Here is a 19,110-nt window from a genome sequence, read left to right on the forward strand (position 1 = left end):
AAATATGCAACTATGTATGGGGGAGATTTGGGAAGAAAAAAGCAGAAAGAAAAAAAAAAAGATTGGCAACAAAGATGGTGCCCATCTTTGGGGGAAAAAATGCACTTCAAACAACTCATGCATTGCCATTCTATTTATGAATTTTTATAAGAAAATGAAAGATGAAAAATTATCGCATGATGGGATCAAAACTCAACTGTACCTACTAACCTGCAAATTACTACATAAAGGCAGAAATATTTTCAAACATCTTTTCAGAATATATCTCATGTACCATATCTCACGTCTGACACATGTTTAATACACAAACAACCTTAACTTAAAAAAGAGAAACATGCAATCATGGACTTCCAGCAGTTTTGGAAGTTCACTACTTAAAATTATCTTATAGATAAAGGGTCGGCAAACTTTTTCTGTAAAGGGTTTTGCAGCTCATATGATCTCATCAAAACTATGCAATTGTACCATCAATAGCATTAAAGTGTAAATGAATGATGTGGCTGTGTTCCAATAAACCTTTATTTACAAAAACAGGCCCATGGGTCAGTTTGCCAACCCCTTCTATAAAAAATCATTGTATCAAGTCTGACTTTCCTATTAAAAGGAGACCATATCTAGAACGCAATGGGCAGTGTTGCTTACCTGTGACCCGATGGTTTCCTGGAAGCACCGGCCAAGCTGCGTCTTAGCGGCCACAGGATAGACATGAGGAACGACTTGCTGGTGGGAGTATGTGGAATGTACTGTCTGGGTCTTCTGGACAGGAAGCCCTTGGTATGAGACTTGGGATTGGCCCGGTTGAGCTTCTTTTACCTTCTGGCCTGTTGGGCCATCAATTCTTGAAACCTGATGTATCTGGACTGAAGCCTCAGGAGGGTGCTTCACATGGATATTGACTATGTTGGGAGGAAATTTCACTAAAACAGATTGGGAGAAAAACTTGTTAGTCATAACTAATTAACATGTGAGTCAGCATAAAAGTAAATTTTATACATACACATATATACTTACATGCATATATATTATACATAGTGTAAATTATACATATATAGTGCATATATATTTTTGCTGCATAGCCATCAAAATTCTTCATAAAAGAGTACACTCAGGGAGCCGGCCCAGTGGTAGAGTGGTTAAGTTAGCACGCTCCGCTTTGGCAGCCCAGGGTTTACCAGTTCAGGTCCTGGCGTGGACCTACACACCTCTCATCAAGCCATGTTGTGGTGGCATCCAGCATAGAAGAATTAGAAAGACATACAACTAGGATATACAACTATGTACTGGGACTTTGGGGAGAAAAAAAAAAGAGGAAGATTGGCAAGAGATGTTAGCTCAAGGCCAATCTTCCTCACCCCAAAAAAAAGTATACCTTAAAAAAAAAGAGTACGCTCAAAAATTAAAATACATAAATTTAGGTTTAAAGTATAAAACTGAAATTATGAAGAGAAGTTAAAACCTCTCATAGTAACATATTCATGAGACAGAATTTTTTTTCAGGAGAGTCATAAAACTATGAAATTCATGCTACCTATGGTCATAGGTGGGTACATTTTATCAAATGATAGTATTAAAGACCCAAGAGTTGGACTTGATTTTCTCACAGTTTCTATCATAGAAATTATAGGATTTACCTTTCTACATCAAAAGAAGAATACAATTTTCACAAAGCATAATTCTCTCATCCTTAAACAACATAGTACGTACACACTTTTGTGCTTCTGGTGAAACACATACACAAAATACCAAAGCGTGATACTTTGTATCTGTGACAAGATTTAATTTCTGCAACTTTCAAACAAAATTTCATCTTCTGATGCTAAGATTCAGGTTTTAAAGAATAAGAGCCAGTAACACTTCTCTGACCCCTTTTAAAAATTGTGCATGTAGAAGAGATGCCAGGTTGAAAAGAATGAATTAGTCATAGAATTTCTGAGTTCCAAGTGGCCTAGTTTACCTTCCTTACAGATGAATAAATTGAAGTCCAATGAGGTTAAATGATCGTTTAGAGCTACTAAAACCAAGCATTCTTCAACTACAAAATAGATTTGGTATTCATCAGCAGGTTCTGTGTGATCCACTTGTTTATTAATACTGTAAGAGCCAGAACACCGTCTTGCTCATTTTTCCATTTCCCAGGCTGTGCCAGAACAGCGCCACACATGGTACTAGCTCTTGGTGCTAAGAGTCACCAGAGAAGGACGGGATCCTTTTTATTTTCTTACTTCCTAGATACCAAATCTCTATGGCCTAGAAAGCACTGTAGCCACATATCTGGGCCTCCATTCTGTCCCAAATGCCATCTCAGGCCACCGATCATATACTCCATTCTGTTCCAGCACCAGCCCTGGCCATCTGCAGATACTTGCTTCCGTACGGGTTTGGCAGGTTAACACAGGTCTGACAAATAGGCAAAAATCAAAATAATAAGCTTACCTTTGACTCCTTGCTGGCTAGTCATGGTCAGAGGCAAGGTATGTGTCGAGTGGACCACATGCGTTCCCAATGCCTTGCCTGACTGCTGGGAATGCTGATAAAGTTTAGGCACGCTGGCACCGTGGACTGGGATCTGACAAAGCTTCCCTGTGAAATTTGGAGGGCACTGGCATTTGTCCCTTGAACTGCACTGGCCGCCATTCATACAGGGAAGATGGCAAATTACTGAAAGGGAAGAGAGAAAATGTGGAGTTGGTTAGTTTCTCAAATGCTAAATGACAATCAACCAACAAAACTCCCAAAACACACAGCCCATTATAGTCATCATAGTCCCATTGACATCAGACCAGTAAACAGAGGAGTTACTATACTACAATAAAAATAGGCTGCTATTCACTACCTTTTTCTTTCCATCTTAAGTCACTGAACTCTCCCAGTGCTTGCGGTTGTTCTCCCCCAACAATGGAAAGCAGAACTCAAGGGAAAAGAATATATATAAAGTAGTCAGTCAAGATTATTGTCTCTCACGCTATCCTTTTAAGTAGCTCTCTGTAACTATTTGGTTTTCCTATTTAATTACTAATTTATTACCTGTCTCCTTAGATTATAAATTCCTTGGGGAAAAGGGTTATGTCTGGCTTAGTGACCTTTATACCCTCAGCACCTAGAACAATGCCTGGCACACAGCAGACATTAATATTTCCTCAAAGAAAATGAAGAAACAAATGAGAGCGCTAAAAACAATCTATTGGGAATTTTCTGTATGTAAGACACTGAACTAAGTCCTACGCAGAATGAAGGAGTAGAATAGTTTGAATCTTGCTTTACAAGAATTTGCAATCTTCTTGGGTTAGCAAGATCATAGTGAAACCTAGAAGTAGCAGAGTGATTAGTAGTTTGGAATTTAATTTACTTAGAATACCAAAAGATAAAAGGACACAGGTGAAGAATTTTAAGACGAGTTTTAAATTCTGCCTAAAGTCAGCTTATGGTCAATTTCTTCATCACTAATGAATTCTTCCTATCAGCCTTTGAATGTGATCAGATTTCCATCAGCTTAAAAAATAAAAGCCCCACAACTCCCTTTCTTTCCAGCTTCTACCCGCTTTAAATCCTCTCCTCCAGGACCAAACTTTCCAAAAGAGCTGTCTGTTCTTTTGAACTCCTACAAACTAGCTTGGGCCAGGTTGTTTTCCCTTTCCCCACCTGTCTTCTACATGGAAACTACTCTTCCTACGGTCACTAACAGTCTCCATGTTGTGAAATCCAACGGACAGATTTCAGTCTTCCCTTGATTTCCGTGACATCTCACTCATCTATTTGGCTCCTTCCTCTCTGCCCATTCCATCTTAATATTCTTTGCAGACACCGCTCTTTATTTGTCTTTTAAATACTGATGCGCTTTAAAATTTGGCCTTAAAATCTTTTTTACTAGTGCTACACACTCTTTCTCTATAATTTCACCGTCATATGCTGTCACCTAAATTTGTATTTCCCAGCCAAAGCTTTCTGCTGTGCTCTGAACTGTCTACTATTGTGTATTCCCATGTACATATGCCACAGGCCTCTCGAACTCAAAATGTCCAAACCTGAACTCAACATCTTACCCCCTAAAATCTGTCTTCATCAAGTAGTCCTTACCAGAAACCTGAGTGCTGTCACTTCACCTATCCAAACATCCAGTCCTGGAAGTCCTCCCTTCTAAACATTCATCAAATATGTCCACTTCTTTACCGTCACAGGGCCTCTGTTCCGGCCTACACCTCAACACTCAGGAATCTCACCTCATTCCCGACAGTCCAGCAACACTGAACTTTATTCAGCTCCTCAGCGTGCAGGTCCCTCTCGTCCCTCTTGAGCTTCATCCACTCTATGTCCTTGGCCTGGAACACTCTTTCCACTCAGGCCCCCTCGTCTACCTAACTCCTACTTCTCTTTTAGACTCCGTTTAAATCTCACTTCTTCCAGAAGCATTCCCAGTTGCCCCTCATCTAGGTTTGGTGCCTCTCTTCTGTGCTTCCAGGGACTCTCCTTAGCTTGCTCACTATGCCACTGAGCTTACTGATTTACAATTGCCTGACAGCTTTCCCGTACACCTCATTCCACTGGAGCTCTCTGAGATCAGGCATTTATCTTGTTATGTTTTACCCCTAGCATGAAGCTCAGCTTCTAGAAGAAATGCTGCAGCTCAAAAAAATACTGGACAAAAGAATGAGCCTGTTTCTACCTATCCCTTTGTCAAATACCATTCTAGGTACTATAGAAGATTCCGTGAAAGCCCTTCAAGAATGTAAGAGCTAACTGGGGAGACTAGATAATACATGATAATTAAAAATACAGGTCAGCAAATAGGTGACAAATTGGAAAATATAAAATGTAAATCCTATGGAACTTCAGAGAAGAGAAAAGTAATTTGGGGGAAGTCAAAACAGACTTTATAGGAGAGATCATTTGGGATAAGCCTTTGAAACTGGACAAGAGTCAGAAACACAGAGAGGACTGCATCCTAGGAGAATGGTGTGTGTAAAGAAGGGGAGGCAGGCATATTTGGGAGATAATGAGAAAGTCCGTCTTGTTGAAACTCCAGGTTTTTGAGGGCAGGGGTCAGGTGATAAACTAGCAGACGTGGGCCTGAGTCAGACAATGGATAAAGGCCCGATACAGAGTTTGGACTTCATTCTGTAATTAGTAAGTTATTTTGGAGGCTCCAAGGAGAGAATTAAACAAGGCTGAAAGAGTAATGGCATGTGGGATTAGTTAAAATAGAGAGTGACTAAGGTGGAGAAGTTAGGAGACTACTAAAATAATTGAATTACAAGTTGAAAAACCCATAGATTAGGACAATGGCAACAAAAACTGAAAGAAACTTGAAGTAATATAATGATAGAGGGAGAATTGGCACAACATGGAGATGGGGCACAGGAAGTAAACAGTAGACTGAGGAAGAGGGGAGACAGTAGAGGAAGAAAGAGAGAGCCAGAAAAAATGACCAAGGTGACCACCTACAAACTGTGTCCAGGGTCTGACTATATGGCAGATCAAGTCAAACTGCCCATGATGGACGGAGTCTGAAATATGCTTTCTCCAGTGCCCGATCTAATCTTAGGGGCTGGGTAAGAGAAGAAGAGTCAAAGTTGACTCCAAGATTGAGTCAAAGACTTCATAACTCCCAGTTGAATTCTGAACTGAATTTCTACATCACAGCTTGTCTACACTGGATGGGTTCAAGGTACAATGAGCAAGGGAAAGGGGAGCCAGGCCAAGATTTAAACATAGTACAAATGATTTATTACTGGAATTCAGGCACTCCTCACTATGCATGGTTCTAACATGCATGAATTTCAGTTACAACAGTTTAGTTAAATAACACCTGTCCCCCACAACAGCATGGCTCAAACTTCAGTTGTGACGGTATGTTAACCGTGAGTAATTGCATTAAGTACAAACTTCACTGCTAGCTCTTCGTTCCACAAATCACTAGATGTGTATCATGATCAGTAACCAATCAGGTCACTTCCTTCAAAGTCCACTGGCAATTGATCCCTGCACATCTGTTATTCAGTTCATGCACAGACAGCAAAGCAGGTAGCTGTGCTGCCTCGTCTTGCAGTGATAAACTCACATGACATTGTACAGAAGTGGATAATCAAAAGGGCCAAGAAAAATGAAAGCAGCAAAGCAATGAAAAGTGGTAACACTGGAAGCAAAATTGGAAACTGGTAGTGATGAAAAGGATGAAGCTGTCCCAAAGAAGTAACACTAAAGGAACTCAGATATTTCACAACTCTGAAAGCACAAAGGGTGAGATGTTGGAAGCTGATCCAGACTTGGAAAGGAGCATGACAATTCACTAAGACAGAGAAAAGATATTCCATATCATAAGTTATACAACGAGAAGAAAGCGAACATGTTCAAACCACTCTCGATAAGTTCTACTCAAAGAAATATAACACTTTCTCAGTTTTTCTAACATTGTAAATTACAGGGCATTAAATAAATATTAGCTTTACTATTTTTTCATTTCCCTATACATTTATAACCTAGAGTAAAAGTTTTAATGTTTTTACAAAAAAATTTTAAAGGTCATGGAACTGGCAGTTTTTCCATTGATTATTAAGATCATTTTGCACATTTTCAGCTTGAATGGTCCTGTTTATAGTCCTGTACTATCATGCAAAAAGGACTACCTACAATCTATACTAAATTTTTTCAAAGAAACATTAACCAGTTGACTTTTACTAGATGTTTCTAGAATCAATAGCACATTTTGAAATCTAACATGACTTTAACTAGTTTTGTTTAAATCTACCCTCAAATACAAATGTTTCAAGGACTGCAGTAATCTAAGTGGATATGGCAATAATCCCAGAATAGAACCCCAATAACCTTGTGTCTCTCTGGTGACAAAGGAAAAGGTTTCCGCTTGACTTATTCCAAGCATTAAAAGGCCACTATCTATAAACATATATGAATGAGAAATAAACTAGTCTCCTGTTCTAGCATTTTCTAAAATCTAAGTTACAATATAAAGTTCTTTGCCTCAGCTCAATAAATACACCTTGGATCCTTTGTGGCAGGTGATCTTTTTAAAGCTAAATAGTCTTTTATATCAAAGAAAACAAATGTAAAATCAACTTACAAACTTAACGATTTAACTATGAATGGTTTCTTTCTGTTTCAAAAGTTCATGCCACTCTCAAAACACCGCCTAGGGATATATAGTCTGTGCTGCCAGTGTTCTATGAAACCTCCTCAACACACGAAGAGGAAAAAGAATAAGCTGTCTTTAAGGCTGACTGGAGAAGCGGGTGGTATGCTGGCTGCAAGTCTAGCTATGGGACATATATTTTAGAACATATAACCAGAAGGTGTAACATAGAATGCTGGCTGAGAAATTCCATAGCCTTGTCAGCTGGACATTTTGCTGGCCATCATCATAATTCCCTAGATTGCATCATAGGATCACCTGGGCCGTACTACAAATAACAAGAGTATATGGGCCTTCAGCCTGTTATTCCAGAAAGTGTAATTTCATGACAGCCACTCAAAATATCAGATGGTACTACTACAAAAGGTCAAAATGACAGAAAGGATCCATGTAGGAAGAATAAGTTGGAGGTTTTAAATATGTCAAGCGTTTTGGTGCATTACACCATTTTACTTTGGTCTGTAAAACAACATACACTACTTAAGAACTCAGGCTGACAGAATAATATTTACCTTGTATGCCACAAACTGGAACTTAGTTTAAATGAATATATTTTAATGACTTGTATACAAATATGGGCAAACTGAATTTTCTAAAGATTTGTACTATAAAAAGGTATACTCTCTCCCTTTCTTTCCTGTTATCTTAGCTAACTATAAAAATACTTCAACTGCTTGTCCTCAAAAGGCACTCTAAGAATGTACTCGACTTTCCTGCAGCAACATCCGGGCTCCTCCACCCACCCCCTTGCTTTCTGTGCCAGCAGATAGACCGTTTCAAGCTATTGTGGCTAAGGCCGAAAAGGGAAAACAAACCTCCTTCTGAAGGAAAACCTACAACTGTCATCTCACAGAACACACACACACAATTTTTATTTGAATAGCTAATTAAACTTTCCCACTTGTCCCTGATTAGAAGAATAATATTCCCTTAAAGGCTCTCGGCATTTTGGTTGCTATCCCTTGGAGTTTGAAAAAAGAGCTATAATATTTTTTTGCAAGTAAAAGTTATCACTTTATTTCTTCCCCTAAACATACCTACACACTGTCCTCTTTTAAAGGGTACCCACCCGTAAACTCTATTCAGCCAGAAAGTGGGTTAAAATGTTAACACTGTAGCTTTATAAAGCTTTCTGATAACATATGTGTTAGATAATTAAATGCTGCAAACCACTGCTTACTTTAAGAACATATCCCATTCTTTACAAAAAAAAAAAAAAAACTCCTGTATGCTTGCCTTTTAATTCAGTATGCATTACCAAAAACAAAAACCCTGGAGCTGAAAGCCAAGATGGAGGTCACATTCTTCTGAAGCTACAAGGAGGAACTGAGTAGGCCTAGTCCTACACATGAGCCAAGAAGGAAGCAGAGAGGAGCAGGAATTTACTAAAATCTAGGTTTGGGGATTTTTTTTTTTAATAGAATGTATAGATTTACAATTGTTGTGCTCTAAATTTTCCCATAGCCAATTCTTGATCTGCTAACTTATACTGACTCACAGACCTCACCAAGAAAACATCTGAGATATAGTGGGCCGGAAAAACCTGTCCAAGAAGGTGACATTTAAGTCAAATCTAAGAGGAGAAGAATTCAGTGATGTGAAAAGTTGGCAAGAGGGTGTTTGAGGAAGAAGAAATAACAGGAGCTGAGATCTTGAGGTGAGACATGGTTTAGAAAGGCCCACAAACTGAAAGGAGGCTCATGTTGAGGGGAGAGGAGGAGAGAAGGAAAAAGTGAGAAAAGCTGGGTTTGAGAAACAGACAAGGGTCAGATTTCTGTTTCTTTCCACAAGGATATAGGGCAGCCTATAAAAGTAGATACAGTGAAACAGAAAAAATATAAATAAAAAGTTAAAACTTAGGACCAGGACATACGTGAATCCCAGGAGTCAGAACCAGAGAAGAAGGAGCAGGGATGAGCAGGATCCTCTGTGTATACACATGAGATGTGCACTGTAAACTTGCTATGAGCTCCTGGGTCTCATTTTACATTTTTGAATAACTAGCCAGAATCAAGATAAATTCCAAAAGGTTTATTTTAATTCATTAAATATATAACCATCCCATTGCTAAGAGGATTTTTTCTTTAATGTGAGAGAAGAGGTTCGCATTCTCGATAATGCACGTAAAAGCAAAAAACAGAATCTAAAGAAATCTTGGGGCAAAAGGAAATGCTTTAATAAGAGCTAAAAAGGTACCCCCCACACTCTCCCTGCAGGAGAGAATCTCTTTTACCTGCTTTGGCAACTAAGACGACCATCTTCATCTCATCCCCCCCCCTCAAATACTCAAGGAAATGCAGATTTCAACAAATGCAAAATGTCAACCTTAACACAAACAAAAATTTCAAAAATGTCACTAGTTCTTAATGCTGGTGCACATTAGCAAATGCTTCCATACCACGATCTGTTTATAATTCAGGAGATATGAAGCCCTACCACACACACCAGAGCTTCCAATTTGGGACACGGCCATCCATCATCTCAACTTTGTTTATGGCTTTCTGTTCATTTATTATCAACCTCACTATAGCTGTGGACTATCTAGTCTGATCTAGTTTCATACTTTACACAACCTAAGGAGCTCCACATATCCAGTATATCACAAAATTCCACTTGTTACCCTTCACCCATGGAAGCTGTCTGCGTTGCTATTGTAGTAATTCCTAAACCCCAGGGCTTTTTCACCCTTAGGAAAAACATAGTAACATTTTCAGGCTGCAGAGTGAAGACAAGAATACCAGATACCTTGGGTTAGGGTTATCCTCTCAGTAACAACCTTTGAAAACTGAGGCAAATCATTTCACTTTGTGGGTTACAGTGTCCCCATCTGCAAAAGGAGGTGGCCCAAAGATACAATCTACAGGTTCTTTTCCATCCCTGAAATTCTGGTTCTCAGAAGTTGAACCAAGCTAGCAAATACAGTGAAATTCAGATTTCTTCATCTCATCTAACGTGATAGGCAGGATTTAAATTTTAAAATAGGGAAAAACGTGTATCCAGCTACTTGAAATTTGTGAATAAGGAAGTGGAGTTAATCTGGTAAGCGGTACGCTTTATTTTGATTTTTAATGTATAATCAGACACTGATTCAAATGTAAGTTTCATATAGGTTCACAAAGCAGTTAATAAAATGCTCACGGGTTTATGAAAAGTTGACTTCATTTGGGGGAATTAGATGAACATGCTTAGTTGAGGAAGCAGTGCTGCTACACACTAATGCACAGTAAAAATGGGTTTCATGAAAATGACAACATGCATCATCTCTAGAGACCCTACTTTGCACAGTGGTGTCACTGCAACCACTTGCAGTGGCACAATGCATTTTAGTTACTGTAGCCTGGCATTTTCTTTAACATCACTGCAAAATACCTTTCAAAACCAAGTAACATCACTTAAGCTACATACAGTAATATTAAAAATAAGCTTAAAACTTTTTTTTCACCACTATAATTTGCAAACTGTCTATTGTGGTGTCTCCACAGACCAAGTTCATATTCCCACTAAGTTCACTAATTTCTGCTTATTTATTCCTGAGCCTCAGGGAAGTACTTGAACCTAAATTTAGAAGTTTAAAATATTTGCAAAGTCAAAACCTCAACATGCATATCCAACTGGAGAGCACAAAACTGCCCTGAAACCTTCTGACATCATAGCCAGTGCAAATGTTTGCAGCCCTTTCAAGTCTGGCCGAAATATGGCCTCTGAAAAACAAACTTTGCTTCAAAAAGAAGAGGATGCTGAAGAAGAAAGAATCCTAGAGGCATTTGCAAACTTCAGGGGCATCTAACAATTTCTGTTGTCTATCAATCTGCCTTGTATTATATTTTTTGTGCCTCTTTCTCCTATTGGATTTTGACTATGGTAGAAAAATGAAAATGCCATGGCCTCTTTCCTATCTGCCGTATTTCACAGCACAGCATTTTACAGATAAGAGCTCAAGAAAAAACTGACAATACTTCCATAAAGATTCCAGAGAGAAAAAAATGTAACACGTATCTAAACCTCTTTTCACACTCCTCATTTTGTTCTAATGCAGTGTAACTTTAGCATACACTAGAGTAGTTTTCAAACTGTGTTCCATAAAGTGCTACGGTTTCCACAGAGGTGCTAAAAATGATCTACTAAATAATCTAAGTCAACCACCTTATTCTACAGATAAAGAGTGAGTTGGAGAGACTGTGTGTGTTTAGGACATTATGGCCACGTAGTGACAGAAACGGGACGAGAACCCAGGTTCCCTAAGTCCTGGGTCAGTGCTCTTTACCACACAGCTCTTATGATGGAACGACCAAGACGTGTCCCTCATATCTCACTGGTCTTATCCCAAACACTTTTTATTCTTCTTCCACAGGTACATGTTTTTCATAATGGGTCATGGGATGTGCTAATGCAGCCCTAAATGAGATCAAGGGCTGGCTAGTTGTAGATCAGGCAGACTCATGAACTTCTCCAGGGATCTAAATATATGAGTTGAAACACATCAGGGCTTCTTGTCTTTTAACAAAAGCACGCAGGAATTTTCTGGGTCACAGACATCAGAGGAAGAGCAGATGTAGAGTCAAGAACAAGGAAATCAACAGCATTTGTTGGAGAACATAGATACAGAATATTTCCATCACTGCAGAAAGTTCTATTGCACACCTGCTGGTCTGTCACCTGTCCCTTTGAGTTCCAGTGAGGTGAGAAGTGAAGGCTAGAAGCTCAAAACGTGTTTGCTCATTTAGTGAAGGTTTACCGTATGTCTACCATGGCCAAGCACTGTTCTAAGCACTTGGCAAAAATCAATAAACAAAAGACAGAAATCCCTGTCTTCCAGGCACTTAGCTACTTTCTGTCATCTCATCACCTTTGTGAGACTCTGGGAAACAACTGAAGTCTTGCTTTGGGGCCCAGGAGCAGGACAGGGTTGGACAAAGGGCTGTTCTCGAAGTTCTGGAGGCTACTAAGCACCTCTCTGGCCATTCCAGGGAGAGTGAAGGGACCTCAGTCAGGGCACAGAGCCAAGCATTCTAGAGAGAAGCCTTCCACAGGGGCAGGGGTAAGGCGCTCTCCTGGGGCTCCATCTGTAGCGGCCCTCAGAGGGGCTGGATAGGAAGATCTGGGCAGAGGCTATGTGGTGACTGCAGCTTACCAGCACTGGGTGGGGAGGCGAGCACCCTTGGGGATCCTCAGACACACTTGCAGGAGAGGTAGAGGGGATGAGGGTTCTGTGTAAGCAGCAAAGGTTTAGGGCTAGGATAACTTGGGTTTATCATTATATTATCTATACTCACAAGCTGGTAAAGCCTAGAAGGATATACAGGTTACAGTTATGATCACTACAGTTCACTGGATTCTTTTGTTACTACACAGCCATCCTACTGTTCCATGGTATGTATTGCTATTGAGCCTTAATAACATTTTTAGTAGCTACATAATATTCCATTAAGTTGACCATGGTAAATCACATAGCCATTCCCCTATTGGTTTTTTTTAGATTGTCTGCATTTCTTTTTAACTATTACAAAGAAAGCTGCAAGGAATATCCATAAGTGTATAATTTTATCCTTCTTAGTTGAATGCATGAGAAAATAATGAATAATATTTATTGATGGCTTAGTACGCACCAGGCAATGTGCTAGGTGATACAATGAACAAGAAAAACATAACAGCCTACTACACCAATGTTAACCGTCTCCTCATGGGGAGGATAGAAGAGCACAGGCATTAAGAGCAAGGGCCTAGAACCACACCTCCAGGGGGTTTGAATCCCAGTTTCATCATTTATTAGTGGTATGATCTTGGGCAAGTTATGTTAACACTTGTCTGGCCTGTTTCTTCACCTGTTAACAGGAGGATAAAAGTTGTACCCAACTCATATAGTTGTGTGTGTTGAATGAGGTCAGATATTCAAAGCACTTGGAACACAGTAAGTACTAAGCACTCAGCAATGTTAGCCATCACCACCAACCTCAAGACCACAGTGTAATGAGAGCATATAGAGGACAAAACCAAACCACCGTATTGGCAAAGAAGGGACACCTATCACAACCAGTCAGGCTGTGCACCACTCTGCACTTTATTTCATTCAGCACTCTGTTCCCAGAATCTAGGGAGGAGATATTACATTGCTAAGTATATCAACAGATAAATTTCCCAAATAGAGTGTATCAATTATTGAGATGTAGTTATACTATAAGATGTTAAGTTCAGCTCTTGTCAAAATTGGATTTTATTTTTAAATATTTCTACTAGTTTAATAGTCTCAAAATAACTTCTGAGCTGTAACATTTTACCTACAATCAGGTTACACTACCACAATGTTGATTTTCCATGTCTTTATTAAAGACTTTTAACATTTCCTTACTTACTTGTTTACTGTTTCTATTTCCTTTTGTTTAAGCTATCTTTTTAATCATATATTTTACCTATCTCTTAGAGTCTCAGGTTTTCATTACTTTCAGGATGGATTTTATGGATAATAGATTTTAAGCTCTTAATTGTCATATTGATGAAAATAGCTTTGTAAATATATTTTTCTGTTCATTTTGGTTTAGTTGCTTTGGACACACACATTTATTTTGTCTGTTAGTTTTATATAATTAAGTTTCTAAGTTCTTTTCTCTATAATATGTTCTACTTTTTCATTCCTTAAGTTACTAACCCTCCAAGTAGCTGATAAATAACCTATCTCATGCTAGTTTTTAGGTTATTTTCTTCTCTTTCTTGCTTAAGTATTTAACTCATTCCATCTGGAGTTTTTACTCCGTGTATAGGTATGGATTACTATAACTAATTTTGCTTCAAATTTCAGTCTAAATATCTTAATATTAGTTATTAAATAAAATTTTCCATTTTTTTAAGCAGTTATTTCGAACAGGAGGTTTCAAAAGGGGGAAGATATAATGTGAGAGAAAGGAGAAAAAAACCTGGCAGTTTAGGGTAGAGTCAGGGATGGGAGAAGAGGGGAAGAATGCAGGATAAAAAAAAGTGGAGGCCCAAGACTAAGACAAAAGCAGAGAAACATTCCCCGTGAGACATGAAAGAAGAAACACACTGGGTAATAAAATGAAATGGGGTCCATAAAATTCAGTTGGATGCCAAAAGGGATAAATTCTGGTAGACAATGTTTGGGAACCACTTCTATAAACAAAAATCTGCATGGCCTGTCTACAGCTTCCTTTTATTCCCACCCGCCATGGATCATTACTTTCCCGTGGCTCCCACCTAACTACGCCGCCACAGGCGAGGCCTATTTCTCTACCCTGGTCTTTTACTTCATTTAAAGGGCAGGGATCCCTTCCAGCATTCCCTTCCTGAGTAGTAAGCTGTCGCTGACGAGCACAAAGGTAGATGATGCTGGGACGCAGTGCAAGGAGTCAAAATCACTATGATCAGTAAAGTATCTATTCCAAAGGATACGGAATAGCCTATGCAGCTACCGAAGGGACAGACATGTGAGTTCAGCCTCAGATCTTGGTTGAAATCTGAACTCGAAAACCCCATCAGGGAGGAAAACAGGCTCTGGATGCCTTCTTTACACACTAAAGAGCCCAGGCAGATTGTGCCCTTAAAACCACCATATGACACAAAAATGCCCAGGGAAAAGCAGTTTCGAGTCCCCTCTAGACTGGTGGGTAAGCTATCCCAAACACTGATGAGGTCACAGGATCTAGACTCAGGCACTGACAGAGATCACCTAAATTCACAATCAAACAGGGCTGAAAACCATCTGACAACTGTTGTCACGATTAGATACCAGTTTCTACCTCAGTTAGTAAGAAAAGAACTGATTTTTCACTTCTTTGCCTTTTAGACTTACAGGCCTTAGTTGAAGGAATTGAAGCTGGAGGTAAAAGAAAAGCTTTTTACATGTAAGACTACATGACAAGCTTCAATTTTACAACTTGTTAGATCAAAAAAAAATTGTTTCAACCTAGATATCTTACACAGCATCCCATTTTTTATCCTCGTATCTATGCACAGAGAGGGATGAGAATGTCTAACAGGAACTAGAAGTTGATTTACGGATATTACCATAAACTCAGATGGTAGTAAAGAGGTTCCCAAGTAGTTTCTACTGGATCATTCCTTCAGAGATACAGATTCATTTGAGCTAAAAGCCGGACATGTCAATTTCCTGATTATCTATTTCAGAGATTCTCTAACACCAGTGGAAGACATCTAAACCCAGTCACAGGAGAAGGGCTCTTGACCTAGTTCTTGCAACCCGTCCAGCCGGGTTTCCCGCTGTTGCTGTCATGTTCTCTTCAGTTCCAGTCATCCCCAATGCTTGGTCTGCTCTGAGCGCTCCACTCTCCCTTACACACATGTGGTTCTCTAGAGGCTCTTTTCTCTCTTCTTCCCAAGTCACCACTGCAACCTACTGCCTCAACCCAAGCCTCTGCCTCAGCTTTACCTCATCACTAAGGCCTTTCCTGATGACAACAGAGAAAAGTGAGAGCTCCCACTCCCTGCCACATACTCAGAGGAGGAATGCATATGCACAGCCAGCCCAGCACAGATAGCATTGAACTAGAATTGTCTGGGTGCCTGTCTGACTTCTCTAAAAGGTCATGAGCTCCTGAAGGGAAGAAATCTTGTCTTTGGGACTGTGCCTCTTTCAGTAGCCCATCCCTAGAGCTCAGCAAAATGCTAGTCACATGGTAGGTACTTAATAAATCTTCTTTCAATGAATGAATGAGCAAATGGAGCTTTTCACAAAACATTTTTTTAATTGTGAAGCCAGCTGAATGCCAAATTCTAGATTTTTATGGTTTGCTTTCCAATTTCTTAATGTTGTCTTACCTGACCCTAAATTGACAGTCAATATTATATTAATTTGCTTTTATTGTCTTTTTTAAATCATTCAACTTTTCATGAAAACAACGCTTTTTTTAACATTCATTTTTTATCAATTTACATAATATGTAATTAAACAATGGAATTTCTCATCAGAAACAAAAGACTTGACCCTTAGGAGCCATTCACTCAGACCTCGGAGGGACAGTGTGTGGGGTGAACTATCAGCTAGGAATAGTCAGCATGTCATAGGTATCAGTCAGTGTATTTTAAGTAAGGAGTTGTGGGAGTTGGTTAATTTGGAAAGTCAGTTTTGTGGAGGTAGTTTTAGAGAACTTCAACTATAGACCACTTAAAATCACACGGCAGAACTTTCCAAAGTCTAATGCTAAAGCGATCCAAAGCCTTGTGATTCATTACTAACTGATAAGATGAGCCAAGACATCCCCTTCATTTAACTTTTAAATAACTTGATATGTCAAGTTCAGGTTATTAAAATATGCCTATTCATTCCTCAGGGCTCCATATATACTTCCTGAATCTGGAACATTCCATTAAATCAAGACAATATGTATCAAAACTGACTTCCTGAAGATAATTCCTTCTAATCCTCAGTATTGGCCCATGGGTATGTTTCTAATTAACTCGCCTGAGATGTAGCTCAGACTTAGACTAAGTCGACTTTTGAAACATCCTCGTGGACACTCGAATACTCAGTTACACGATAAAAGAATCAGAGGTCCAGATTTTGCACAGGATAAGAATCAGAGACATGGAAGAAAAGTAAATTTAAACTACTATCATTAATCAGGACTAGAAAAATTTCCAAATCCCTCTGGCAACTTTCCTAAATAAACCAAATAACATCAGGCAAACTACTTGGGTACACGAAGAAGAATTTCAGAAACTTTTCCCTAGTATTCCTCCTGTTTCTCTTTCTCCTTTCCTTTTATGGCCAGTCAGACACTGAAGTTAAGGAAACTATATAAGGATGTTCTAATTCAGAATTCAAATGCACCATATGATGATTTTTTACTGATATAAAGTGAAATATTTTCACAAACTACAATCACTTCTCTGTAATTCCTACAAACTAAAAAACTTACCAAATGGATTTCAACATGAATTGTATAATTTCTAACAGATCTCATCCAAACAGTAAGAAAAATCCCATGCATTACCCTGAGAGAGACGTCTATCTACTTTTAGAGTTATGCTGTTCTGGAAGAGGTCATTTCCACAACTAAACTGGTAATTTGAAAAACCTAATGCGCAAAGAAGGGGGCATTTTATACCTTTTATACCTACTAAAAGGTTCAATACCATCAGAGCTTGAAACCCAGCAGCTTTCAAATACATATTTTCGCAAGACATTTGGAGCAAATCATTTTCTCTAGTTCACGTCTAAATTTCTGTTAATTCTACTCATGGAACTGACGTATTTAAGCAACTTTACCCAGGATTTCAGCACTTTACCACATGATTCATATTTTCCAGTCCATTACTTTTACTATGAAAGAGATGTAGCCTATAATAATAATGATAATAACAACAACAATATTGACAAATACTTTCTGGATGTAATAAAATCACCTTTACTATAGAGATTTTTACTGCACAAGCTTAAAGTCTAGTGTGTCAAAAGATCCCTGTACTGGGAGCCAGGAGACCGGAGTTCCAGTCCCAGGTCTGCATCACACAGCTAAATGACCTTCAGCAATTCAGTTCAGCCCCCTGCAACTTGGTTTTCTAATTGGTAAAGCCACAGATCTAACTGATATATAAATTTCCTTCTCAGTGCTCAACTTTTATGGTCCTATAATCTGTTAAGTTTTCAAGAATACGGCTTATGAGGCACAAACATTGGGGCCTAGTTAATTTTCTGTCCCATAACCCACACATCAACTGTGACCAAATTCTACTGATTCTCTCTCTTCAGTATCTCTCCTGTTTATTTCTTCCTCTCCATTCTCTCCATTTTGATGCCTTTGTTCAAGTTCAGGCCATTATATCTTGCATAGACCATGGCAAAGCCTTTTCAATAGTCTCCCTACCTCCTTTCTTACCTCTCTCCAATATGTTCTCTACATACTATGTCCAGAATGTACTTTCTGACATGTATACTCAAGCAATTAGCTTATTTCCCTACAGGATTTTCTATGACTCTCTAACACGTACAAGAAAAAAAATCCTATTTTCTCAGTGAAATTCAAGTAATAACCCCATGGGGTTATTTGAGTAACTGCATCATGGCGTTTGTGGTGAAAATTAAAGGTTCTACCCACAGCACTAGTGTATTAATTACCAGATGCTGCCAGTCTCATCTTCACCATGTCCTGCTTTGGTCATTTTAGACCACAGTACTGATCGACTTGTGATTCCTAAAACATACCACTCTCTCTCTCTCAAGTCCATGCCAAGGCACATGGCTGGATTCTGGCAAGGTTCCTCTTCCCACTCTTCCTTGTTGAGTTGTTGGGCCCCACCACCGCTCCGTGTCTCCCCCCAGTAAGACTTCCTGTGACTGCTCCCTGTACTACCAGGTGCTCCTGCTTCACTGCACCTGGAACACCCCAAGTAGGTGCCCAACAAATGTCAATGGTTTCAATGAACCTCAGTGGAGCCACTCTCCAGCCCCCTGACAGAAGGCCAGAAGACCCAAAGTTAAATTCTCTCTGCATTAAAATGTGGACCAATTAAGAGTATTTCTCCCAGTACAGCTTGTGTTTCTTTTTATTCCAAATGACACCAAAATAAGTAATAATGCTTGAAGTGACCGTTTTCAGCTAGCGTTCCATATCTTCAATGGCTGCCAATGCTTTTTCCACTATATAGATAGCAGCAATCCTTGAAAGACAACAGTTCTGCAACCTTAGTCACAGCCTCAGCTTGTCTTAAAACTTTTAACATTATATCCAGAACACCTTGAAAAACCTTATTTTGCATTATTTCCATCATTTTTAATATAATTGAATACTTCCAACATTAATTGATGATTTAAAGTCTCTTAAAGCTTCCTATTTCTCAGGTCTAAAAGGAACACTCTCTCACACTCTTTACCAAAGCCCTCTGCCTTTGCCTCTAACATACATTTGTGCCACTTCTGTTAGCCACGGGTCTGAACATAGTCCATGTCCGTATCTGGCAGGTCTCTTCTGAACTCTTCCTAAAAAATTTAACTAATTTCT

The 19,110-nt window shown here is 39.1% G+C and overlaps 1 protein-coding gene across 10 annotated transcripts in view; it reads right to left on the minus strand.

Annotated features, from left to right (window-relative positions):
- The window catches only part of LTBP1 (latent transforming growth factor beta binding protein 1), a 383,440-nt gene that overhangs the window by 185,616 nt on the left and 178,714 nt on the right, over nt 1–19,110 (minus strand). For all 10 annotated transcript variants that reach the window (XM_046660943.1, XM_046660948.1, XM_046660942.1 and 7 more), the window contains 2 exons: nt 2,434–2,658; nt 643–917 (listed from right to left, as the gene is read on the minus strand). In XM_046660943.1, the coding sequence (XP_046516899.1) occupies nt 643–917; nt 2,434–2,658 (500 nt within the window). The remainder of the gene's footprint in view (nt 1–642; nt 918–2,433; nt 2,659–19,110) is intronic.

The sequence above is a fragment of the Equus quagga genome, chromosome 5, assembly GCF_021613505.1.
Source record: "Equus quagga isolate Etosha38 chromosome 5, UCLA_HA_Equagga_1.0, whole genome shotgun sequence".
NCBI lineage: Eukaryota > Metazoa > Chordata > Mammalia > Perissodactyla > Equidae > Equus > Equus quagga.